At 48.7% G+C, this 25,709-nt stretch overlaps 1 protein-coding gene across 2 annotated transcripts in view; it reads left to right on the top strand.

Moving 5' to 3' along the window:
- The window catches only part of ROPN1L (rhophilin associated tail protein 1 like), a 177,221-nt gene that overhangs the window by 73,471 nt on the left and 78,041 nt on the right, over window positions 1-25,709 (top strand). For both annotated transcript variants that reach the window (XM_030205012.1, XM_030205007.1), the window contains exon 4: window positions 15,698-15,859. In XM_030205012.1, the coding sequence (XP_030060872.1) occupies window positions 15,698-15,859 (162 nt within the window). The remainder of the gene's footprint in view (window positions 1-15,697; window positions 15,860-25,709) is intronic.

The following is a 25,709-nucleotide window of genomic DNA, read 5'->3' as shown; positions in this document are numbered from 1 at the left end:
TGTTATAGGAGCTCTCTCTCTCTCCCTCGTGTACTGGCCCTGCTAGCTTAACCCTTTGTGTGCTGTATCTCTGCCTCTGTCTGCTGTGAGAGTAGGCATAGGTTTTTCTGCCTCCCTTTCTGTGTCTGGTTCCTCTGGCTTCTGCCTAGGGCTTCCTAACCCTTTTGGGGGTTGCTGTGTTAGTTCCCCTGTCCTGCGCTAGTTCCCTGAGTGGGCGTGGCCCGCTCTGGTTCTTTTGTTTCTCCCTCTGCCCTTTCGCTGGTGTTCAGCGCGTGTCTGGCATCTTGGGGTCCCGGGGGTCCTCTGGGTTCCTTCACCCCCCCTGTGTGTGTCTGGGTTCCTGTTCGGCTGTGAGGCCCGCACGAGTGGCTCTGTGTGCATGGGTTCCGGTTCGGCCGCGAGGCCCGTCTGTTTGCCTATTTCCCTTCTTCCTGAGGGACTGCGGGGAGGGGTAGCTTAGGGGTATTGTGTCGCTGGGGTGTGTGGGGGTGGGTTGGTCTCCCCTTGGCCTGGGTCGGCGCCCTGCTGGCCTCAGCCAGGACCCAATGGCTCACGACCAACCCAACGGATTACAGAACGTCAAAGCCATGAGCTCGACCAAACCATCCCCCATGCAGCTGCTCCAGCAACTGCATGCTCAGCTACAACAGGTATCGGGAGTAGTGAACGCGCTGAGTCAGTGAGTGGACTCGCTGACCGGCACTGGGGCTGCGGTGGCCCCATCGGCTCTCACTCCGCCGGGTCCCCTCGCATGTGGCCGAGGCCTTCGGGTGGCTCAGCCTCCTCGGTACGAGGGCGATAGTAAGACCTGCCGGGGCTTCCTCAATCAGTGCCAAATTGTTTTCGAGTTGCAGGCCCGGGATTTTCCGTGGGATAGAGCGAAGGTGGCATATATTATCTCCTTACTGGCAGTATCCGATCTGGCCTGGGCCTCTCCATTATGGGAGAAGAAGGATCCCCTCCTGGATAACTTGGCAGAGTTTCTGAAGCAATTTCGGCTCATCTTTGAGGAACCTGGGAAGCCCTCCTTGGCGACGACTCAGCTGTTGAACCTACATCAGGGTTGCCTCTCTCTGGGCGAGTACGCCATCCAATTTTGGACCCTTGCTGCAGAGCTAGGGTGGGATAATCCAAGCCTTACTTCGGTATTCTGGTATGGGATATCGGCCAACATTAAGGATGAACTCACAGGTCGGGAGCTGCCCTCAGATCTGAACGACCTTATCCGCCTCTGTACCCAGGTGGACATCCGTTTCAGGGAACGAGCCTGTGAACGTCGCACCAGTCAGCAGGTTGGAGGGGCTAGCTCGAAGAGTTCACCCAAGAACCCAGCCTTCCAGTCGCTGGGTGGGCAAGATAGATCTGAACCTATGCAAGTGGACCGAACGGCCCAAGAGAGACAGCGGAGACGCTCTAAGGGACTGTGCCTGCATTGTGGAGTGAAGGGGCACTTTGTCCGTGATTGCCCGAAGAGAAGGAAATCGGGAAACCAGCAGCCCTGATGCTTGCTAGGGAGACAGGGTCAGGGCTGAAGTCCATTTCCCCTTGGACGCAAGTTTTGGTGCCCGTGTTGCTGGCGATCAAGGATACTCCTTGTTTTGAGGCATTAGTTGACTCAGGTGCGGGAGGCAACTTTATTAGTGCATACCTGGTGTGGGTTCATCAAATTTCCACTGAGGCGTTACCCCAGTCCATCACTGTTTCAGCGGCCTTGGGACTGGTCCGGGGAGTCTTACGCTCCAGGACCGTGCCTATAACGATACGGGTAGGAGTGTTACACAAGGAAGTCATCTCCTTTTACGTCCTACCATCGGCCACTGAGTCCATCATCCTGGGATTACCCTGGCTTCGCCTACACAACCTCTGCATTGATTGGGCCCGGGGTGAATTGGTGGCGTGGGGCCCGGCTGCCGGAGAGTTTGGACAAGGTCTCACCAGTCCCTGTGACACTTCCTCTGGATCAAGCCAATGTGATGTTACCTGGGCCATATAAATCTTTTAGAGATGTCTTTTCCAAGCAGCATGCAGAGATTCTGCCTCCCCACCGCTCCTACGATTGCGCCATAGAGCTGCTACCTGGCGCCGAACCCCATCGGGGCCGGGTATACCCGCTGTCTCGTCCGGAGACAGAAGCCATGTCTCAATATATCCATGAGAACCTAGCTCGAGGGTTCATTCGTCCATCTAAATCACCAGTGGACGCTGGATTCTTCTTTGTGGAGAAGAAAGACGGGGGGTTGTGCCCCTGCATTGATTACAGAGGACTTAACGCTATCGCCCGGAAGGACAAATACCCCCTACCCTTGATTTCGGAAATGTTTGACCGCCTCCAGGGGGCCCAGATCTTCTCCAAGCTCGATCTCAGGGGGGCTTACAACCTCGTGCGGATCGAGGAGGGGGATGAGTGGAAGACGGCGTTTAACACTCGCGATGGGCATTACGAATACCTGGTGATGCCGTTTGGCCTAGCCAATGCCCCAGTTGTCTTCCAGGCCCTCATGAATGATATCTTCAGAGACCTCTTGTATCAGTTTGTGATGGTTTACCTGGATGACATCTTAATTTTCTCGAGGACTGAGGAAGATCACCTGGAACATGTGAAGGTGATACTGCAACGGTTGAGGGAGAACCATCTCTATGTGAAGCTGGAGAAATGTGAGTTCCATCGCTCCGAACTGCTCTTTCTGGGGTACATAATTTCGGACCACGGGCTGCGCATGGATCCCAATAAGTTGACGGCTATCCTGCACTGGCAGCAGCCCACCGGGCACAAGGCTCTCCAGCGCTTCTTAGGTTTCGCAAACTATTACAGGCAGTTCATTTGGAACTACTCATCTTTAATTTCTCCCCTTACTGCCTTGACCAAGAAGAGTGCTGACGCCTGCAACTGGTCTCCTGAGGCTTGTAAGGCTTTTGAAGACCTTAAGCAGGCTTTCATCGGAGCACCAGTGTTATGCCATCCCAACCCGGCAAGTACATTTTTCGTGGAAGTGGACGCATCATCGGTTGGCGTAGGAGAAGTGCTGTCGCAGGCCCACTCCAGTGGGAAACTTCTCCCGTGTGCCTTCTTTTCTAAGAAGTATACCCCCGCCGAGAAAAATTATGCCATCGGGGACCAGGAGCTGTTGGCCATTAAATTGGCTCTGGAAGAATGGCGTCACCTGCTAGAAGGGGCACAGGAGCCCTTCACGGTATTCACGGACCATAAAAATTTGACCTACTTACGGGAAGCGAGAAGGCTGAATCCTCACCAGGCCCAGTGGGCATTATTCTTCTCCCGCTTTGACTTCACCCTGACCTACCGTCTTGGCGGAGAAGAACATCAAGGCAGATGCCCTCTCCAGGTCCATGGAGGCTGACCTGGAGGAGGAACCTCTACAGTATGTAATCAAACCTGATGCCATTGTGACCGCTATGACACTAGCAATACCTGCAGGGATGACTTTTGTACCACCCCGGCTGAGAGAAAGGACGCTCCAATGGGGGCATGCGTCTCGCATGGCGGGACATCCCGGGATCCTGGGGACCAAGCGGTTTATCTCCCGGGAGTATTGGTGGCCCTCACTTGATCGGGATGTGCAGGAATTTGTGGCTGCGTGTCCGGAGTGTGCCCAGCATAAAGCCAACCGGCGAAGACCCCAGGAGTTGCTGATGCCTTTACCGGTACCTGAGAGACCGTGGACCCATATTGCCATGGACTTTGTTACGGATCTTCCTAATTCGGACAGGCATACAGTGGTTTGGGTAGTGGTGGACCGGTTCTCCAAAATGGCCCACTTCGTACCCATGCCTAACCTGCCTTCGGCGGTGAAGCTGGCACAATATTTCTTCCACTCTATTTTCCGTCTCCATGGCCTGCCGGAATCCATTACCTCGGATCGGGGAGTACAATTTGTCTCTAAGTTCTGGCGAGCCCTGAATCGAGCCCTGGATGTGAAGTTGAACTTCTCGTCGGGATATCACCCACAGTCTAACGGCCAAACAGAACGTATTAATCAAGGCCTGAAGCAGTTCTTGAGGATGTATGTCAATGAACACCACAATGACTGGAGTCAGCTGCTTCCTTGGGCCGAGTTCGCTCATAACTACCGGGTGAGCTTGGCCACTGGTGCTTCGCCCTTTTACATCGTGTATGGAAGACATCCCTGGATACCGGCCCCCTTGAAAACCAACTCAGATGTCCCTGCAATGGCCGAAGCAGTGACTTCTCTTCAAGCGACTTGGTCGTCCGTTCAGAAGGCTCTTCGGGTGACCTCCGCTCGTATGAAACGGCAAGCGGATAAGTATCGAAGAGTGGAACCGCGTTTTCAGCCGGGCGACTTGGTGTGGCTGTCCACTCGTAATCTTTGTCTGAAGATACCATCCTCCCACTTTGCACCTTGATTTGTGGGTCCGTATCCCATTGTGAGACAAGTGAACCGTGTATGCTATCAGCTGAAGTTACCATCTACGTTACAGGATCATAACACATTTCATGTGTCCCTGCTCAAGTCAGTGGTTCTGAGACGAGGTGCCTTACCCGCTTTGCCTGCTAGCCCAGCTGTATCTGCCTCCCAGGGGGAGTATGAGGTCCGGGATGTCTTGGATGCGCGGCGCTTCCGGGGACATCTTCAGTATCTCATTGCGTGGAAGGGATATGGACCGGCCGACAACTCCTGGGATGACGCTGCTCATGTACATGCTCTGGTCTTGACCAGACGATTCCATCGCCTCTTCCCTCATAAACCTAAACCTCGTGCCCGGGGTAGGGGGGGGCCCTTGAGGGGGGAGGGGTGATGTTATGATTCTACCGGTTTGGCAAGGGAAAGGGGTGGACTTCATTCCTGATTGGCTGCCAGGATTTGTGCTGACGTCAGTGGGTAGTACTTAAGCCTGCATGTGACTATCCATTCTGCTTTGACGTTACTTCACTCTTGTGGTGACTTGAAAGCCGCAGTTCTCGGTCAGAACCTGCCGTGTGCTCTGACTTTGATTTGAGTTCCCTGTTCAGGAATTTCTTTCCTTTCCCTTTGTTTGTGTTAGCTGGGGGCAGCGTGTGTGTGTATAATTATTTCTCTTGCCTCCAGCTGGGCTTCCCTTTCCTGTCTGCAGCTCTCGGTGGGAAGCCAGCTGCTTGTTCCTCAGTGGGGGCTGGGCTTTGTTCAGCTTTCGTTTATGCTAGGCTGCTTGTCTGAGAGCGTCCTGTCCTCTCCGGTTGTTTGTTTACTCTAAGGATTTCTCTCCCCGTGTGCAGTGAGTAACCCTTTGTGTACTGTGTGCTGTGTCCCTGTCTCTTACGGTGTGTTGTTTAGTAGGGCTGTGCTTCCCCTCTATGAGGAGCTTCTCTCCGCTTGTTTGTTGTTATAGGAGCTCTCTCTCTCTCCCTCGTGTGCTGGCCCTGCTAGCTTAACCCTTTGTGTGCTGTATCTCTGCCTCTGTCTGCTGTGGGAGTAGGCATAGGTTTTTCTGCCTCCTTTTCTGTGTCTGGTTCCTCTGGCTTCTGCCTAGGGCTTCCCTGTCCTGCGCTAGTTCCCTGAGTGGGCGTGGCCCGCTCTGGGTCTTTTGTTTCTCCCTCTGCCCTATCGCTGGTGTTCAGCACGTGTCTGGCATCTTGGGGTCCCGGGGGCCCTCTGGGTTCTTTCACCCCCCCCCCTGTGTATGTATGGGTTCCTGTTCGGCCGTGAGGCCCGCACGAGTGGCTCTGTGTGCGTGGGTTCCAGTTCGGCCGCGAGGCCCGCCTGTTTGCCTATTTCCCTTCTTCCTGAGGGACTGCGGGGAGGGGTAGCTTAGGGGTATTGTGTCGCTGGGGTGTGTGGGGGTGGGTTGGTCTCCCCTTGGCCTGGGTCGGCGCCCTGCTGGGCTCACGACCAACCCAACGGATTACAGTTGGTAGTTAGTAGGCTCTACTCCTATGGTGCTTTTCTCTCTGCTTACTGGGTCAGAGTGTGCCCTGTTTTGTTTCCGGTAGTCCATGAGGTAGTGGCCATTTAGATCCCTTTCATGTGTTAGCCACATTACAGCATTTAGTTCTTACCTTGAATGTTGCTGAAAGAGGGCATTGTACACCATTCTGCCAGCTCAGACCTACTGCTAATCTCAGTACCAGCGAGACTCGTTGCCAGTGGGGCACAACCTCTGATCTGCAGTTAACTGTGAGTAAAGGTGCTTATTCAAATAAAGGACGTTTTCAGTGAGAATAGTCTTCAGGTGTGAACTGCTGTGCCAAGGTTATACACCAGCAACAAGTCCTGTCCCTGGAGCATTTTTAGTGGGTACTGCAGTGCACTTCAGGCAGGCAGACCCAGGCCCATCCCCCCCCCCCCCCCCCCACCCGTAACATGTGGTGGTAAATGGGAGGCCTCTAAAACCCACTGTACCCACATGTAGTTGCCCCTTCACCCCTAAGAGCTACGGTAGTATTGTACATATGTCCCTCCCACAACCAAATGGCTTGGATTGGGACGTTTCTGAGCTGGGCGTTTTTAGTTTCCATTATCGCAAAAAAAAAAACCGCCCATCTCAGAAGGGACCAAATCCATGGCATTTGGTCCGTCCAAACCGTATTTTCGAAACGAAAGATGGACGCCCATCTTTTTCGATAATACGGTCTGTCCCGCCTCTTCACATAGCCGTTTTCGGACATAGACGCCCATGGAGATGGGCGGTCACGTTCGATTATGCCCCTCTTTGTCTCATTAATCCATGCTTTTGAATATGCTCTGTAATTTTGTTCTTAATAATAGTCTCTACCATTTTGCCCAGCACCGACGTCAGACTCACCAGTCTATAGTTTCCCGGATCTCCTCTGGATCCTTTTTAAAAAATCGGCGTTACATTGGCCACCCTTCGATCTTCCGGTACTACGCTCGATTTTAAGGATACATTACATATTTCTAACAGTAGCTCTGCAAGCTCATTTTTCAGTTCTATCAGTACTTTGAGATGAATACCATCCAGTCCAGGAGATTTGCTACTCTTCAGTTTGTAGAACTGCCCCATTATATCCTCCAGGTTTACAGAGAATTCATTAAGTTTCTCTGACTCATCAGCTTCAAATACCATTTCCGGCACCAGTATCCCACCCAAATCTTCCTTGGTGAAGACCGAAGCAAAGAATTCATTTAATCTCTCTGCTATGGCTTTGTCTTCCCTGATCGCCCCTTTTACTCCTCTGTCATCTAGCGGTCCAACCGATTCTTTTGCCGGCTTCCTGCTTTTAATATACCTAAAAAAAATTTTTACTATGTGTTTTTGCCTCCAACGCAATCTTTTTTTCGAAGTCCCTCTTAGCCTTCCTTATCAGCGCTTTGCATTTGACTTGACATTCCTTATGCTGTTTCTTATTATTTTCAGTCGGTTCCTTCTTCCATTTTCTGAAGGATTTTCTTTTAGCTCTTATAGCTTCCTTCACCTCACTTTTTAACCACGCCGGCTGTTGTTTGGTCTTCCGTCCTCCTTTTTTCATACGCAGAATATATTTGGCCTGGGCTTCCAGGATGGTGTTTTTGAACAGCATCCACGCTTGATGTAAATATTTGGCCCTTGCAGTTGCTCCTCTAAGTTTTTTTTTCACCGTTCTTCTCATTTTATCATAGTCTCCTTTTTTAAAGTTAAACACTAACGTATTTAATTTCCTATGTATACTTACTTCAAAGCTAATATCAAATCCAATCATATTATGATCACTGTTATCAAGGGCCCCAGCACCATTACCTCCCGCACCAGATCATGCGCTCCACTAAGGACTAGGTCTAGAATTTTTCCTTCTCTCATCGGCTCCTGTATCAGCTGCTCCATAAAGCTGTCCTTGATTTCATCAAGGAATTTTACCTCCCTAGCGTGTTCTGAATTTTTCTGGGTTATTTCCAGTCCTCAAGACACCCCCAGACTAGTTGAAGGTATCTTGAATACAGGAAATCCCCAAGGCTGCTTTTAATATATTTACCTCGTCTATCTGAACTCCTCAATTACCAGAGCTGTATAGTAGCTCTGAAGTAACCAAGAACACAGACTAAATGTAGTTAGAAGTATAAGAAGGTATGTTTTATTGCTCAGGCATCAAGTATGATTACAATTAGTCATTAGTCTGCAGATACAATTTACAGAACACTATTTGTCATGAGAAGTACCATTCAATTGGTTATCTCTATATATAAAAGGCACCTCCAACGTTCTAATGAAGCCTCCAGCCGGAAGTTTGAAGCGGTCTAGATATCTGGTGTGCCCATGAGTGTCTGCCCCGCCCTCGTGTCACAACGTGATGACGTCGAGGGCGGAGCAATGACACTCGAGGGGCGAAACGGACAAGGCGCGGAGGCGGAGCAAGAAAAAAAAAAGAGCGTCCCGACACGGAGCGAACCAGGAACAACATGGGACAGAGAGAGGGAGGCAGGCAGGCAGACACCCTCAACGTCGGAGGGCGAAACAGACAAGGCACAGACGCGGAGGCGGACCAAGATCGCCGCTGACCACACTCCCTCAGAGTTCACAGAACCCCGGCAACTGCAACCCCACCCAAACACACAAACACAGGGTCAACGCGCACTCGCTCCTGCACCCCCCCCCCCCCCTGGAGGCCGCCACTCACTCCCCGAGGTCGACGGAGGCAGCGCTTTAAAGTAATGCCAGCTGAGAGGAAGATAAGCACAGTACAGCAGCCTCGCATTCACCTTTCCCCTTCTCTCTCTGCGTCTCATCCTCATTTCTTGTTTCGCAGAGAGAGAAGGGGAAAGCAGAACGCGAGGCTGCTGTATTGTGCTTATCTTCCTCTCAGCTGGCATTACTTTAAAGCACTGCCTCCGTCGACCTCGGGGGGTGACTGGCGGCCTCCGGGGGGGGGGGAGCAAGTGCCCCGCGACCCTGTGTTTGGGTGGGTGGGAGGGGTTGCAGTTGCTGGGGTTCTGCAAATATTGAGGGACTGCAGTGAGTGGTGACCTCGGGGTGGGGGGGAGTGAGCGACCACCGACCTGGGGGGGGAGGGAGGGGGCCTGGAAATCAGAGGGAGAGGGAGGGAGGGAGGGGCCCTGGAAATCAAAGGCCACAGAAGGAGACGGAGGGAGAGAAAGGGAGGAAGGGAGGGAGGGGACGCCTACAACTCACAGGAGCCAGGGAGGAGGGCCTACAACTCAGAGGGCAGAGAGACAGGGAGGGGGACACTCTATATGGGTGAAAGGAAACATACAGAGACATATGGAGAGGAGGGGAGACCAGGGGGAGAGAACAGATTGCTCGATATGGACAGGAGGGGACGCCAGGGGACAGGACACACCACACTCACTCAGGCAGACAAACACACACTCTGGCTCTGTCTCAATCACACACTCACTCATACTCACACGCTCTCTCTCTCACACATACTCTCTCCTAACAGTTCCCTTAAAAACAAAATTACCATTACAGAACCTTGCTAGCGCCCGTTTCATTGCGTTCAGAAACGGGCCTTTTTTCCTAGTAGGAATATAATATCCCAGCTGCACACAGGTGCTTTCTGGGTTTTAGTCTTATGTAACATATCTTACCACTCAAAGGTATTCATGGGAAAGCAAGTGGTTAATTTGCCAATTCTGATGCTCTACGATGGTTACCCATGGAGAGAGAGCAGCCGGGGCCACCCCTCTAACTTGAAGTAGGAAGTACGCTGATTTTTATAGGTCTACTCAGGATACGGGTAATATGACAGTTAGCACACCTGATTGGATCTATATTAATGTCATGGTTAACACTGATTGGCTGTGCTAATGAGTAGCTTCAAAATCTCATAAACATGTTTTTCATCTTTTAGATTCAACCACAAACTTTTGCAAGCCCCTTGCACCTGGCCTTTCCAAAAACAACTGTTACCCACATATTGCTACATCTTCCTGAGGAGCCATCTGTGTCCTGTTTTGGGGGGTTTTGCACCCTAGCTCCTTCCTCATTTTGCTGCATGGTGTGTCCCAATAGCTCAGGAGCTTGCTGGAACTTCAGAGTTCAGATTACGACTAAAGGCCTGTACTTTTCTTGTCATTTTTAGATCCTGAGCCTTAAGTCAGGCCTGGGCTGCCAAATAATAATATACAGTCCTGATGTTACATTTACCCAGTCAATATCGGGGTAATTGAAATCACCCATTATTATTGTGTTGCCCAGTTTGTTTGTGTCCCTAATTTCCTTTAACATTTCTGTATCCGTCTGTTCATCCTGGCCAGGCGGACGGTAGTACACTTCTATCACTATTCTTTTCCCCTTTACACATGGAATTTCAATCCACAGTGATTCCAAGAAGTGTTTTGTTTCCTGCAGAATTTTCAATCTATTTGATTCAAGGCTCTTGATAATATACAACGCTACCCCTCCACCAATTCGATCCACCCTATCACTACGATATAATTTGTATCCCGATATGACAGTGTCCCACTGGTTATCCTCCTTCCACCAGGTCTCAGAGATGCCTATTATATCTAATTTTTCATTTATTGCAATATATTCTCCCATCTTATTTTTTTTTTGTTACATTTGTACCCCGTGCTTTCCCACTTATGGCAGGCTCAATGTGGCTTACATATTGTATACAGGTACTTATTTGTACCTGGGGCAAGTGACTTGCCCAGAGTCACAAGGAGCTGCCTGTGCCTGAAGTGGGAATTGAACTCAGTTCCTCAGTTCCCCAGGACCAAAGTCCACCACCCTAACCACTAGGCCACTCCTCCACTCCTTATTTCTTAGGCTCCTGGCTTTCGCATATAGACATTTCAAACTATGTTTGTTGTTCCTATTTACATCATGCTCAGTACTTGACAGTATTAATTTGCAATCTTTTGTCTGATTTTTATTTTTATTTAAGGACACCTGATCTACTACGGTCTCTTTTGCAACCTCACTATCAGGATACCCTATCGTAGCTGAATCTCAAACTCGCTGTATCATCCACCCCCCTTTAGCAAAGTCTGGAACTTTAGTCTGTAGGTCTTGGGGGTAATGGCATAACAGTTCAACAAAGCTTTACGCACCTCCTCAAACTGGGAGCACGTCTCCATGGACAGTCCTTGGAATGCCTCAAGTGCTCTACCAGTGAGTTTTCCTCCCAGATAGTGCACCCAGTCTTTCTGAGGAATCCCATTGAGGCGGCAAATTTTTTCAAAGGCAGTTAGATATCCATCAATGTCACCTCGGGTATCATTAAACCGCGCAAACAAGTTAGGCCCAATCTGAGCTGTGGATCCTGTCTCTGGCCTCGGTGGAGAGGTTGGGCTGGAGCTTTGGAGATGAGCCATTTCCATCTCTTCCTGCTTCCCATTCCTCTCGCCTCTGGCGCTCTTCCTGGTAGATCTGCTGGATTTCAGCAGGCGTGGCATCCGGCCCTGCCAACCATGGGCCTCTGCCCACAAGGAGTCTGGTCTCCTCCCAGAAGTTGAACTCCAAACAGGCGGATCCTGCAGCTCCTCCTCGCTGAGGTAATTCTGTTGCTGTTGTGTTAGGTCAGGCATGTCCGGTGTCTGACGTCTGCTGGCAGTCACCATCAGCATGCTGCTAATTTCCTAACACTACAAAAAAAAAAGAAAAGAAAACATGAACAGGAAGGGACCTTGTTACTGCTGCACTAGTTCACTGGGCTCTGTGTCTGGAGGTTACAGATTTAAAAAAACCCCAAAACTCTGAACCACTCAGTGGATGGTGACCCTCACTCCATGCACTGAGCCTGATAATCCCACCACACTGCCACAAAAAAATGGACTAGAACCCACTTGGGGGTTAACCCTGCAGCCACCTAAAGAGTCTGTCCTAGCATTGCTCAGGTCTGCTACCACCTGCGCACATGCTCTACACTAGCATACCCTTCCATCCTCCTGATGGGTCCCACTTGCCTCTGGGCGAGTCTCCCACCCACAGGTTATTCCCCGGTGATTTCTAGGTTACTGGGGCCACACTCTCAGGGGTCCCACAGTTCCAAGAAAGCACTCACTAGAATGTTTAGTCAGTCCAGGACAGCAGAGCCAACAAACTAATAGGTTTATTGTTACAGTAAAACAGTGAACGTTTGAAAAAAACTAAGTGAAAAAAGTACAGCAAGCAATAACAGATAACCAAAATGAGGATCAACATTAAAACTACCTATTACTGGCTAAATCCAGAGGTCAATATTCCATCCTCATTCTTCTTGATCTTTCCGCTGCTTTTGACACTGTTGATCACAGCATACTTCTCGATACCCTGTCCTCACTTGGATTCCAGGGCTCTGTCCTTTCCTGGTTCTCTTCCTACCTCTCCCTCCGCACCTTTAGTGTTCACTCTGGTGGATCCTCTTCTACTTCTATCCCTCTGCCTGTCGGCGTACCTCAGGGTTCTGTTCTTGGTCCCCTCCTCTTTTCTATCTACACTTCTTCCCTTGGTTCATTAATCTCATCCCATGGCTTTTCCTACCATCTCTATGCTGATGACTCCCAAATCTACCTTTCTACCCCTGATATCTCACCTTGCATCCAAACCAAAGTTTCAGCGTGCTTGTCTGACATTGCTGCCTGGATGTCTCAACGCCACCTGAAATTAAATATGACCAAAACCGAGCTTCTCATTTTCCCCCCCAAACCCACCTCCCCGCTCCCCCCGTTTTCTATTTCTGTTGATGGCTCTCTCATTCTCCCTGTCTCCTCAGCTCGAAACCTTGGGGTCATCTTTGACTCTTCTCTCTCCTTCTCTGCTCATATCCAGCAGATTGCCAAGACCTGTCGTTTTTCTTTACAACATCCGTAAAATCCGCCACTTTCTTTCCGAGCACTCTACCAAAACCCTCATCCACACCCTTGTCACCTCTTGTTTAGACTACTGCAATCTGCTTCTTGCTGGCCTCCCACTTAGTCACCTCTCCCCTCTCCAGTCGGTTCAAAACTCTGCTGCCCGTCTCATCTTCCGCCAGGGTCGCTTTACTCATACTACCCCTCTCCTCAAGACCCTTCACTGGCTCCCTATCCATTTTCGCATCCTGTTCAAACTTCTTCTACTAACCTATAAATGTATTCACTCTGCTGCTCCCCAGTATCTCTCCACACTCGTCCTTCCCTACACCCCTTCCCGTGCACTCCGCTCCATGGATAAATCCTTCTTATCTGTTCCCTTCTCCACTACTGCCAACTCCAGACTTCGCGCCTTCTGTCTCGCTGCACCCTACGCCTGGAATAAACTTCCTGAGCCCCTACGTCTTGCCCCATCCTTGGCCACCTTTAAATCTAGACTGAAATCCCACCTCTTTAACATTGCTTTTGACTCGTAACCACTTGTAACCACTCGCCTCCACCTACCCTCCTCTCTTCCTTCCCGTTCACATTAATTGATTTGATTTGCTTACTTTATTTATTTTTTGTCTATTAGATTGTAAGCTCTTTGAGCAGGGACTGTCTTTCTTCTATGTTTGTGCAGCGCTGCGTATGCCTTGTAGCGCTATAGAAATGCTAAATAGTAGTAGTAGTACCTAATGCTTGTTACTATTTGGATAGCACCTGGGGCGTTCAGGAAATATAGCTGCTCACAGGGTCTCAGTGAAGAGATCTTTCTCTCTCCTCTCCCTGTCTGAGACTAAAATTTACATCACAGCTTGGGCGGGAAAAAAACTATCACTTCTGTAACAGCTTTACAAAAGAAATACAGTCACCATCTGCTGGCCAAACAAAGGAAATGCACTGGGAACAAATATGTCATACTTTCACATAAGAAGTTACAGACATAAATCCCCTGTTTCGTCACCACAAGGTTTTAACATAACAGAGTAGTTCTCTGTACACACCTTAAACGTCTTCCTAATGTGGTGTTGGAGTTCCGTCTTAACCAATTAATCGTCCTGGCAACATTCTTTCCAAAACCTCATGCCCATTCTGGGCAAAGCACACTGCACACCTTGGACTGCAAGCAAGCCTTAGCCTTGACAGTCCACCCAGCTTTTTGTTTCTTTGACCAAAATGGCATGGGGGCAGCCATTGATAAACACACTTTATCCAGTTGGCTTTCAGACTGCATCTCCTTCACTTATACCCATGCTGGGCTGACTTTGGAGGGTCATGTCACAGCTCACAATATCAGAGCCATGGCTGTGTTAGTAGCCCATTTAAGATCAGCCTCAAGGAGATTTTCAGAACTGCGATGTGGTCCACACATTCAGCCGGTTTGGTCAGACAGTCCTGCAGAATTTATTTGGTATCTAGAATCCAACTCCACCGTCCTAGCCCTTTCTTTTCTGTTCTAGGCTGCACCTTCAAAATAGGCCTGTTTTGGTTGTTAGTTCTTGGTTCATGTTGGCCTTGCCTTTGCAAGTCCCTATTGCCCAAAGTTTGTTGTTTTTGGTGAGCCTGATAGGTAAGGATTCCCAGATGTAAGAATCATTGTCCTGCTTGTCCTCAGAGAAAGCGAAGTGACTCACTTGTAGCAGGCGTTCTCCGAGGACAGCAGGAAATTGAATTCTTACATTCCCTCTCGCCTCCCCTAGGAGTTGAATTCTCTTAGCTGTTTTATTGTACTGATGGTCCCATTTGCTGGGCAGGAAGTCAAGCATGCATGCATGATGAGACACTGCCAAATCTTCTTAAAGGCATAGAATGCTGCGTGGCGTCCACGCAGAGGCTCCATCGGATGACATCACCCAGATGTAAGAATTGATGCCCTGCAGTCCTCTGAGAACACCTTCTACAGGTGAGTAACTTCGCTTTCCTCATCAGTGAAGAATGTTACCTGCTAACCATCTTAAGTCTCAAACACCAGTATGAGAGAACTCTCCACCCCCTGGATTGTAAACAGGTTTTGGCTTATTACCTGAAAAGGTCAGCATCTATCAGGAAATCTATGTAGGGTCTTTGTCTCCTTTTGACCTTTAAAAAACCTCTACTGCAGTAACAAAGCCAGTGCTCTTTTTTTTTTTTAAGCAAAAAAGGTACAGGTACTCACATGCAGGACTATCCTTAAGGGATGAGGTGATCATTGAAGGACTTGCCTCCACAGTAGCCATGCCTCTGCAGCTGTAGAGTCTATGAAAAGTCAGCAGTGCAAATGTTACACCAGTCCTTAGAACACACCTCTTTTGGGAAAAGTCAACAAGTTTTGCTGCTACAAATCCTTACACAGAAACTACATGATTACAAAATACTTCATGTTGATCACATATATAAGGAGGAGAATGCTTCACCCAATACAGAATAAATTAAAACAAGTACAAATAAAAATGTGCAACCAAAAACTGAACTGGAACTCCAAGAAGCCAGATCCTGCATATATTGTAACACTAGAGAAATAGAAAGAGAAGTGCATTTCCTCTTATACTGTTCAAAATAGAAAGATAACAGATATGGTGCACACTCAGATCTCAAAACTGGTTTATTCAAATCACTAAGACAAAACTAAAAATTATAGCCATGATACTCAGCTGTACTTATCTGGGTTGGAGTGGCTCACTGGGGCTATACTTGGATTTTTAGAAGCATTATCTGGATAATGCTGTGGAAAATCTTTACTGGCTACCCCAGCACTATCTGGGTTCTGCCTAAGTGGTCCAGGGGCAGAGCCAGATGTTATCTTAGTATTGCCAATATTCAGAGCTGGTACTTGGATAACAATTCAGACAAGTTAAGACAGTTGTCATAATATGAGAGCGTAATTTTGGATTTAAAATTACACAAATTGCTGTGCTTTGTATGTACATAACTGGTTTTCCTTGTTTTTCAGCATTTGATAACAATGCTTTGCTCTTCTTTTGTAATAGCTTTCTCATAAAGGCACTGTAGAGGTTACTGAACTAGAAGAAAAATGGAAAGATCTTTGCTTGCCTAAAGAACAGTTAAAAGCCATTCTTGGGCTGGATAACTTTGGGAACATGGTGCAGTGGATGAAATTTCTAGCACTTGGCTGCAGCACTCTTGGAGGAGTATGTATCTAAACATATCACATTATTTGTGTTGGGTTTTTTGTTTGCTTTTTTTTGCTTTTTTTTAATTCAGTTTTTTCCAGCCCAGTGGAAATAGGGAAAGAATTATACAAAATGGGTCAATAATGTCTGTCTGGGAATAATAGAACACTCCAAAAACCTTTACCCACTGGCATGAAACTTGGCATGGGGGAAAAGCCTGTTTGAAAATGGTCCATACCAGACTGAGGGTTCCAGAGAAATAAGCCCCCCCCCCCCCCCCCCACACACACACTAAAAAAAATGGCCCAGTACTGTTCTATGGGAAAAGCAGTTTCCAGCTTCTGTAGCATAGTGAAACAGCAATTAGTGAATACCTCCTTTCAAATTCTCTCTCCCCTGTTCTCTGTTCTCCCCATCCCTTGCACCTATGCCCCTTTGAAAAATTATGCCCCCACAACTATTTATCCACTGCCCAACTATCCCACCCCTTATGGATAAAACTGTCTACTCCTCTCTCTCTCTCTCTCCTCTAAGTCAAAGACAAAAACAGAGACAACACAGCTACACTTACACATATGCAGAGGGGCTGGAAAGAATCCATGAGCTATGATTTGCATGCTTTCCCTACTATATCCCATCTTCTACCTACTCCCTGCAAACCTCTTCAATTCTCGTCCTCCCCTCCCTATCCCAAAGTCCCAAATCCCCACTACCAGCACCTCTGCAATTTATACTATCCTATTACAAATAGGACAACCACCCTTTGTTGCCCAGATTATTCCCCATTTAACCACCCCAAATCCTTTAGCACTCCACAGCAATTGTATAATGTAGCTACCAATCCTATCAGGAAAAATCCCTAGGCACAGAATACCTTTCCAAACAAATAATCAAAAAACTTCGATACCCAGCCCCCACCAATACTCTGAAAGATCATACTGTGGTGCAAATCAGTCCAGAACATTACAAGCAAAGCTTATGGAGACTCAAAGCAGCTGCTGGGGTGCAGTCTGCCTTGACCACTAAGAATAGTGACAAAATTATTAAGAATAGTCAATTCTTCTTGAACCTCTCCAGCGAGGAGCTAGAGGTAGGTAACAAAAGGGTAGAACGAGAAACAGGAAAGAAGAAAAAAAAGGGAGGGAGAAAGACGGGGGAAGAAATCAAAGAGAGCAGGGGTGCATGTGTCAACAAAAGGAGCCTTGTGATGAAAAAGATCCACTCCTCTTGATACTAGTGTGTACAGCAAACTACGACTTCAATTGTGCTTAATGCTATGTCATAGAGTCAACAAGCAGTGAACCTGGAATGTACTTATAGACCGTTATTAAATGGACTTGGGGGAAATCCACTATTTCTGGGATAAGCAGTATAAAATGTTTTGTACTTATTTGGGATCTTGCCAGGTATATGTGATCTGGATTGGCCACTGTTGGAAACAGGATGCTGGGCTTGATGGACCTTTGGTCTTTCCCAGTATGGCAATACTTATGTACTTAACCACAGCTCAGATCGAGCGTGAAACTTAATGCAGCTCTATCAAGCTCTGCAGTAAAATGCAAGAAAAGTACAGAAACAAGCAGTGGAGCCAAGTGCTCCCTATGGGTCTAGGGTCTAAACCAGATCCATAAAAAGCGCTGGAGTCTCACTCTACTTAGTTCCACACAAGAACCATGCCAGTACACCACTCCAGTTGATCTAACAACAAAGTTGTGTCTCTATACTAAGTCAGAGAACTTAGTTTCTCCTCTGTATTGCACTCTCAGCTGTACAGAAAATAACAGGGTAAAGCGGGTGTGACAACATGGTGTTTCTGAGCCTATGAACTGTATTGTTTTACTGATGACATGTATTTCTCCTGGTTGTATTGCTGATGATATGTGTTTGTCCTGGTTGACCAGCAGATGACGATTGTTTTTTGTTTTGTTTTTTTAAGCTGTACCAGAAGTGATAGTTTTCTTTTTCACGCCTAACTGTGAGGTAGTTAGTCAGTCTCAGGGCCAGATGCACTAAAGTTGTCGTTAGAGCCATTCCCTACCGAATTCCATAGCGAATCGGTAGGGAACGGCAATGCATCAAAGAAAGGGATTGCATTCTCTAATCCCTCGTAAAACGGTCGAAGAATCGGCCGGTAGAGCATGCGCAGAGCAGCCAAGCGTTATGCTGGCTGCTCTGCGCATGCCAAGGACGTCAAAAAATAAAACAAACAAACAAACAAAAAAAAACCCAACGAGTGCCTATGGATGGCCTTTGTAGACGGCCTTCGCTCCCCCCCCCCCCCACCCGAGGTCGCCACCGCCACTCCCCCCTCCACCCTGCATTGAAAGAGCTTTCTGCAGCCCTGCCCCCCCCGAGGTCGCCGCCGCCCCCCCCTCCCTTGAAATGACAGCTTCCCCGCCATCCTCTGCACCCCCATGGCCCCACCCCCCCTGAGGTCATCGCCGCCACCGCTCCCCCTTCCACCCGCCCCCCTCCGTCTGCTACCAGGCCCTCACAGCACCTCTCACCCCCTTGTGAAGGCGCTGCACCGGCCGCAGCAGGCAACAGCTGATCGCTTGGTTCCAGGACTTCCCTTCTTTCCTCCTTGGCCCTTCCCTCGTCTGACGTAAGTTACCTACGTAAGTTACTTACGTCAGACGAGGGCGGGCCAAAGAGGAAAGAAGGGAAGTCCCAAAGCCAAGCGATCAGTTGTTGCCTGCTGCAGCCGGTGCAGCGCCTTCACACGGGGGTGAGAGGCACTGTGAGGGCCCGGTAGCAGACGGAGTGGGGCGGGTGGAAGGGGGAGCGGCGGCGGCGATGACCTCTGGGGGGGCGGGGCCACGGGGTGCAGAGGATGGCGGGGAAGCTGTCATTTCAAGAGAGGGGGAGCGGCAGCGACCTCGGGGGCGGGGCTGCGGAAAGCTCTTTCAATGCAGGGTGGAGGGGGAGCGGCGGCAGCGACCTCGGGCGGGGGGGGGGGGGGGGCGAAGGCCGTCTATAAAGGACGTCCATAAAGGACATCCATAGGCACTCGTCGTTTTTTTGTTTGTTTTATTTTTTGACGCGCAGCTTGGTTTTTTTTTGCTTTCCCACAGCAGCCCCTGCCTAACAAGAGGTGCAGACCTCACGTTAGGGTTTCCACCGTAAGGGGAATCGGTAAACGTTAGTGCATATCATTATAATAGCCTTGCAATGGTAGTGCAGCTCATTATAATGATTTGCATTCCGTTTTTGTTAGCTGCTACCGTGATCGGGAAATGGCGTTTGGTGCATGCTAAGGTTTACTACTTGCTCGTTAATGACTCGTTATTGGCTCATTAAAGGCTCGTTAAGTTTAGTGCATCTGGGCCTCAGTTTGGAAGTAGAGGGAGAAAGACCTCTCTACTGAGACCCTGTGATCAGTTATATTCTGTAACTTGTGAGCAGCTATATTTCCTATACTTCTCAGGCACTATTCAGTTTCCTATGTGATAAAATGTTTAGATAGTTTTATAATTGATCCATATTCAGTTACCTGTTACGTGCTATTTTTGTTCCATCTGTTTTATGGTTCACTGTTCAATATTTTTCATGACAATAAACCTACTTTAGTTTATTGCCTCTGCTTGTCTGGACTGACTAAGAATCTTGTTGGTTTGTGTGTTGGGTCTGTGAGTTCTTTCTAGGAACTGTGGGACTCCTGGGAATGTGGCCCCAGTGTCCTAGAAATCACTGGGGAATAATTTGACAGCGGGAGACTCGCCCAGAGGCAGTTGGGACCCAGTTGGTGGGAGGATGGTGCTAGTGTAGAGCACAAGCAGCAAGTGGACCTGAACTATGCTGAGGACAGACCCTCCAGGTGGCTGCAGGGTTAGCCCCAGGCGACAGCATGGTCGGATTGTCAGGCTCAGTGTGTAGAGTGAGGTCACCATTCACTGAGTGGTTCAGAGTTTTGTTTTGTTTTTTTTAATCTATCACCTCCACACACAAAGCACAGTGAACGAGTGCAGCAATAACAGGGTCCCTTCTCCATTCAGTATTTTTTTGTAGTATTAGGAGATTAGTAGCATGCTGATGGCGACTGGTAGCGGCCATCAGACACCGGATATGCCTGTCCTAACACCAGAGAGACTGGATGACCTCAGCGAGGAGCAGCTGCAGGACCTGCCTGTTTAGAGTTCTCCTGAGGGGAGACTACTTGTGGGCAGAGGCCCGTGAGTTGGCACAGCCGGATGCCACACCAGCTGAAATCTGGCAGATCTACCAGGAAGAGTGACAGCAGTTAGAACAACAGCGGTGTGAGAGCGTGAATTCCAGCTGCAGCATGAGGAGCGGGAATTCCAGCTGCAGAAAATGAAGTTGGAGATGAAAATTGCTCATATCCAAAGCTCCAGCCCATCCTCTTCGCCAAGGCCAGAAGTAGAATCCACAGCCTGGATTGGGCCTAACTTGTTTGTGCAGTTTGATGATGCCAGAGGTGACATAGATGAATATCTAACTGCCTTTGATAAAATTTGCTGCCTTATTGAGATTCTTCAGAAAGACTGGGTGCACTATCTGGGAGGAAAGCTCACTGGTAGAGCACTTGAGGCATTCCAAGGACTGTCCATGGAGACGTGCTCCCAGTTTGAGGAGGTGCATAAAGCTTTGTTGAACTGTTATGCCATTACCCCCAAGACCTACAGACTAAAGTTCCAGACTTTGCTAAAGGGGGGTGGATGATACTCACAGCGAGTTTGAGATTCAGGTAAGGTACCAGAATCAATGGTGGCTCAGTGGAACTGAGTTTAAAACCCTGGAGGACTTTGCAAAAGGGGGCGGATGATACTCACAGTTCGTTTGTGATCCATTTAAGATACCAGCATCAGCAGTGGCTCAGTGGAGCTGAGGTTAAAACCAGGGCCAGCGCAACCATGTAAGAGTGGTAAGCGTGGCAGGGGGGCGCTGACCTCTGGAGGGTGCCACAAGCCATGCTTACTGGCGGCTCATAGTTCCAGCTGCAGCCCCTGGTTTCTACCTGCCTGCCCTTTTCTCCCACGACAGCCCCTTTTTGTTCCTGCCGCCCTGCATTTAAATCTGTTTTACCTCAAAGTCAAAGCAGCAGCATCAATGAAAGAAGCAGGCTTGCCTCAGGTCTTCTCTTCCCTCACTGTGTCCCACCTTCCTCTGATGAGGACACTGTGAGGGAAAGGAAGGCTTCTTTCATTAATGCTGCCGCTTTGACTTTGAGGTAAAACAGATTTAAACGCAGGGCGGTAGGAACAAAAAGAGGCTGTCACGGGAGAAGAGGGTGAGCAGGTGAAGGGGCTGGGGTTGGAACTGGAGTAGCAGCAGCTGAGAAGGGGGCTAAGGTTGGAAATTGGGCTGAAAAGGGGGGGCTGTGGTGAATCGCTGCAAATGGATGGTAGGGGAGAATAGGAGGCAAATGAGAATTGCTGGACATGGATGGGAGGGGAGGGCAGGGGAATTGCTGGACATGGAGGGGAGGGCAGGGTAGAGAGGAGAATCGCTGGACATGGAGGAGAGAGAGAAGAATCGCTGGACATGGAGGAGAGAGAGAAGAATCGTTGGACATAGAGGAGAGAAAGAAGAATCGGACATGGAGGGAGGGCAGGGGAGAGAGGAGAATTGCTGGACATGGATGGATGGAGGGGAGGGCAAGGGAGAGAGGAGAGTTGCTGGACATGGATAGATGGAGGGGAGGGCAAGGGAGAGAGGAGAATTGCTGGACATGGATGGATGAAGGGGAGAGCAGAGGAGAATTGTTGGACATGGATGGGAGGGTGGGGCAGGGGAATCACTGGACATGGAGGAGAGGTGAGGGAAGAGAGGAGAATCACTGGACATGGATGGATGGAAGGGATAACAAAGGAGAATCACTGGACATGGATGGGATGGCAGAGGAGAGAGGAGAACTGCTGGAAATGGAGGGGAGACAGGAGAATTGCTGTACATGGAGGGGAGAGAGAGGAGAGTTGCTTGGCATGGATGAAGGGGAGGGCAGGGGAGAGAGGGAAGAATTGCTGGACAAGGATAATGGAAGGGAGGGCAGGGGAGAAAGGAGAATTGCTGATATGGATGGAGGGGAGGGCATGGGAGAGAGGAGAATCGCTGGACGTGGAAGGGAGCAGAGGGCAGGGGAGAGTTGCTGGACATGGAAGGGAGAGAGAATTGCTGGACATGGATGGATGGAGGGGGGAGCAGGGGAGATACGAGAGTTACTCGACATGGATGGATGGAGAGGAGGACAGGAGACAGAATTTCTGGACATGGATGGGAGGGAAGGGCAGGGGAGATAGAAGAATCGGTAGACATGGATGGGAGGGCAGGGGAAAGAGGAGAGTTGCTGGACATGGATGGATGGAGGGCAGGGTAGAAAGGACAATTGCTGGACATAGATGGAGAGGGAAGACAGAGGAAGGAGATGCACATTGATGGAGGGGAGGGCAGGGGAGAGAGGACAATTGCTGGACATAGATGGAGGAGAGGGAAGACAGAGGAAGGAGATGCACATGGATGGAGGGGAGGGTGGATAAATGCTGGACGAGAGAAGACAGAGGAAGGAGAAGCACGTGGATGGAGGGGAGAAAGGAGAAATGCTGGACATGGATGGAGGGGAGGGAAGACAGGAAGGAGATGCACATGGATGGAGGAGAGGGAAGAGGAGAAATGCTGAACATAAATGGAAGAGAGAGAAAGGAGAGGAATATGGATGGAGATGAGTGATGGGGAAGAGAGGAGAAAAACTGCACATGGATGAAGAAAATAGGCAAAAGCTGGATCCACTGTATACCTCCTCCAGTCAAGTCCATGGAGGACCCAGCTTTTGCTTATGGATGTAGGGCAAGAAATGAAGAGGAAAGGAGGAAAGTAAAGAAATAAATGGAAAGGAAGCCCTGGAAATGGAGTTAAGAGAACAGATAGAGAGCAGCAGAATCAGAGACTGGGACCAACATGAATAGAAAAACAAAGTCACCAGATAACAAAGGTAGAAAAAATCATTTTTTTTTTCATTTTAGTATTTGGAATACGTCCAATTTGAGAATGTACTTCTGCTGTCTTATTTTGCACTGTATAGGAGGAAACGTGTTTCTTTCTGTTTTTCTGGTATTGTGCTGCATTCAGAGTCTAACTTCATGGGATTTCAGGTTAATTTCTGAAGAATTTGAAGAGGGGTTGTGTTCTGCATGTGTGACTGCAAGGCCAAGAGTCTAAATAGGGATCTGTTTGTTAGGTTCTGAGGTTTTGATAACATATTGTATTTCAGATTTAGCAAGAGTGTTCTCCTAATTCCTGGTCTGTGTTCTAATTTGGTTTGTGTCATGTGTATACTGGAGCTGTATCAGCTTACAGAAATTATTTATAATGAAAAAAATCACAAGTTATTTTTCTTCTGTACTAGTGTAATATTTTCAGTGATGCCTGTTTATATGCGCCATTTCTGGTAAAAGGGATGTCGCTAATGTTGGTGTGGCTACTGTAGGGGGGGAGCCATAGTGATCCCGCCCCTAAGGTTACCCATAATGACTACCAGTACTTTTTTTCCTACAAAAAAAAGCACTGGGGGCAGGTGTCTGGTAGTGGAGGAGTTTGTGTTACTCTCACTGGGGGAGGGGAGAGGTTGGGAGGAGAAAGGAGAGAGAGAAGATGCTGGATGGGTAGGTGGTGCCGACTAATAGGCTGCAGGGGGGTGCCAGAAACCCGAGCACTGGCCCTGATTAAAACCTTGGAGGACTTCCAAAACCTAAGTACATAAGTATTGCCATACTGGGAAACACCAAAGGTCCATCAAGCCCAGCATCCTGTTTCTAACAGTGGCCAATCCAGGTCACAAATACCTGGCAAGATCCCAAAAAAAGAAAACATTCAATACTGCTTATCCCAGAAACAGTGGATTTTCCTCAAGTCCATTTAATAATGGTCTATGGACTTTTCCTTTAGGAAGCCGTCCAAACCTTTTTTAAACTCCTCTCTGGCAACGAATTCCAGAGTTTAATTACACGTTCAGTGAAGAAAAAGTTTCTCCAATTCATTTTAAATTTACTGCATTGTAGCTTCATCGCATGCTCCCTAGTCCTAGTATTTTTGGAAAGCATGAACAGACGCTTCACATCTACCCATTCAACTCCACTCATTATTTTATAGACCTCTATCATACCTCCTCTCAGCCACCTTTTCTCCAAGCTGAAGAGCCGCTTTAGCCTTTCCTCATAGGGAAGTCATCCCATCCCCTTTATCATTTTCGTCGCCCTTCTCTGTACCTTTTCTAATTCCACTATATCTTTTTTGAAATGCGGCGACCAGAATTGAACACAATATTCGAGGTGCCAGTCACATCATGGAGCGATACAAAGGCATTATAACATCCTCATTTTTGTTTTCCATTCCTTTCCTAATACCTAACATTCTATTTGCTTTCTTAGCCGCAGCAGCACACTGAGCAGAAGGTTTCAACGTATCATCAACAACGACACCTAGATCCCTTTCTTGGTCCATGACTCCTAACATGGAACCTTGCATGACGTAGCTATAATTTGGGTTCCTCTTTCCCACATGCATCACTATGGGCTTGTTCAATCTGAAGGGGACCCGTATTGTCTGGAAGCACGAGAGATGTATGAACCAAGGCTTCAACAAAACCTCTCAATTCTACGTCTGTGATTGATTCCGGGATATCCACCACCTGGAGATTATTCTGGTACGAGCAGTTTTCTGGGTCATCGAGTTTGTCTTCGAAGGCCTGCACTTTGGCTGTGAGCTCACAACGCTCCACCTCTGAGCCTGTGTGACATCCTCCACGTCAGCCAACTGCACATGAAAAGCTCCAGTGTCCACCTCGAGGCTCTCTAGTTGTCATTTCATCAAATCTAATTCATCAAACAGTTTCTGGAATTTGTCAACCCAGGTCTTGTCCTTAGGCGAAGCCACTTCTTGTGAGATATCAGCCACCCAAAGAGAGCCTACCGAAGGGACTTGTGAACTAGTAGCATCTGCCATCTTAGTATCCTGGGTGCAAGTTTTGCCTCGATTCGTAAACAGGGGTTTGGACACCACAGGTAGTCCAGAGGAGGGCCCCACCCAAGGATAGAAAAGTAAAGTCTCCCAGACCAAGTCAGCAAAGAAGATAGTGGGACAAGCTCAGACAATCAAACGTAGCAAACAAAAAATGCTGTCCACCAAATGCAGTCCAGGTCTCTCAGCACAAACAGACCACTGTTTAAATTTACCGAGGGAGCCCCTGGGGTCCAACAGATGCAGGCCCAGAACAAAGAAAAAAGAAAACAGGTAAAATAAATAATAAATCAGTAAATAAAAGAAATAAAGAAGGGGGGGTGCAGAGCCTCTTTTCTGGGGCAGCTTAGCAGGGACTTCTGCTAGAAGGAGTTCCTCACCCAGCTTCTGTCCGGACCCCCAATCCTTCCTGATCTCAGGGCAGATTCAGGGTATCCCAGCACTCTTGAGGCTTCCTCACCATCTTGGAGACAGCCACAGCAGATACCGCCGGTCATTGGGAGTCCTCCCCAAAGGCTGCTGAAACACCATCTGCAGTCATTCTGGTGCTTCCGGTTTCCACATGGGTGCTGATGTGGAGGGATAGAGACCGTCAGTGGGGAGAGTGGGCCCAATTTAAACTGGCACGGTCCTTGTTCTCTCAGCGGCTTGCTTCTCTCCAGATCAACTCCCCAGGGTCTGCAGGGATTAGTAGGGAGATTTTGGTTTGGTGCCGGTCACTGGCATGAGGGTGGGGGGGGGGGGGGGAATCCCAGAGGGAGACCCGGGAGCTCAGCAAAGTACAGCCATCTTGGCTAAGCAATCCACCAGAAGTGTTGCTGATGCAGATTTAAATTTGATATATAAATTTTAAAACTGTTGCACATTTGCTGATATGTCAGGTTAAGATTAGAGTCCT

Source organism: Microcaecilia unicolor, chromosome 1 (genome assembly GCF_901765095.1).
Source record: "Microcaecilia unicolor chromosome 1, aMicUni1.1, whole genome shotgun sequence".
Lineage (NCBI taxonomy): Eukaryota > Metazoa > Chordata > Amphibia > Gymnophiona > Siphonopidae > Microcaecilia > Microcaecilia unicolor.
This window is presented reverse-complemented; position numbering and strand designations above follow the sequence as displayed.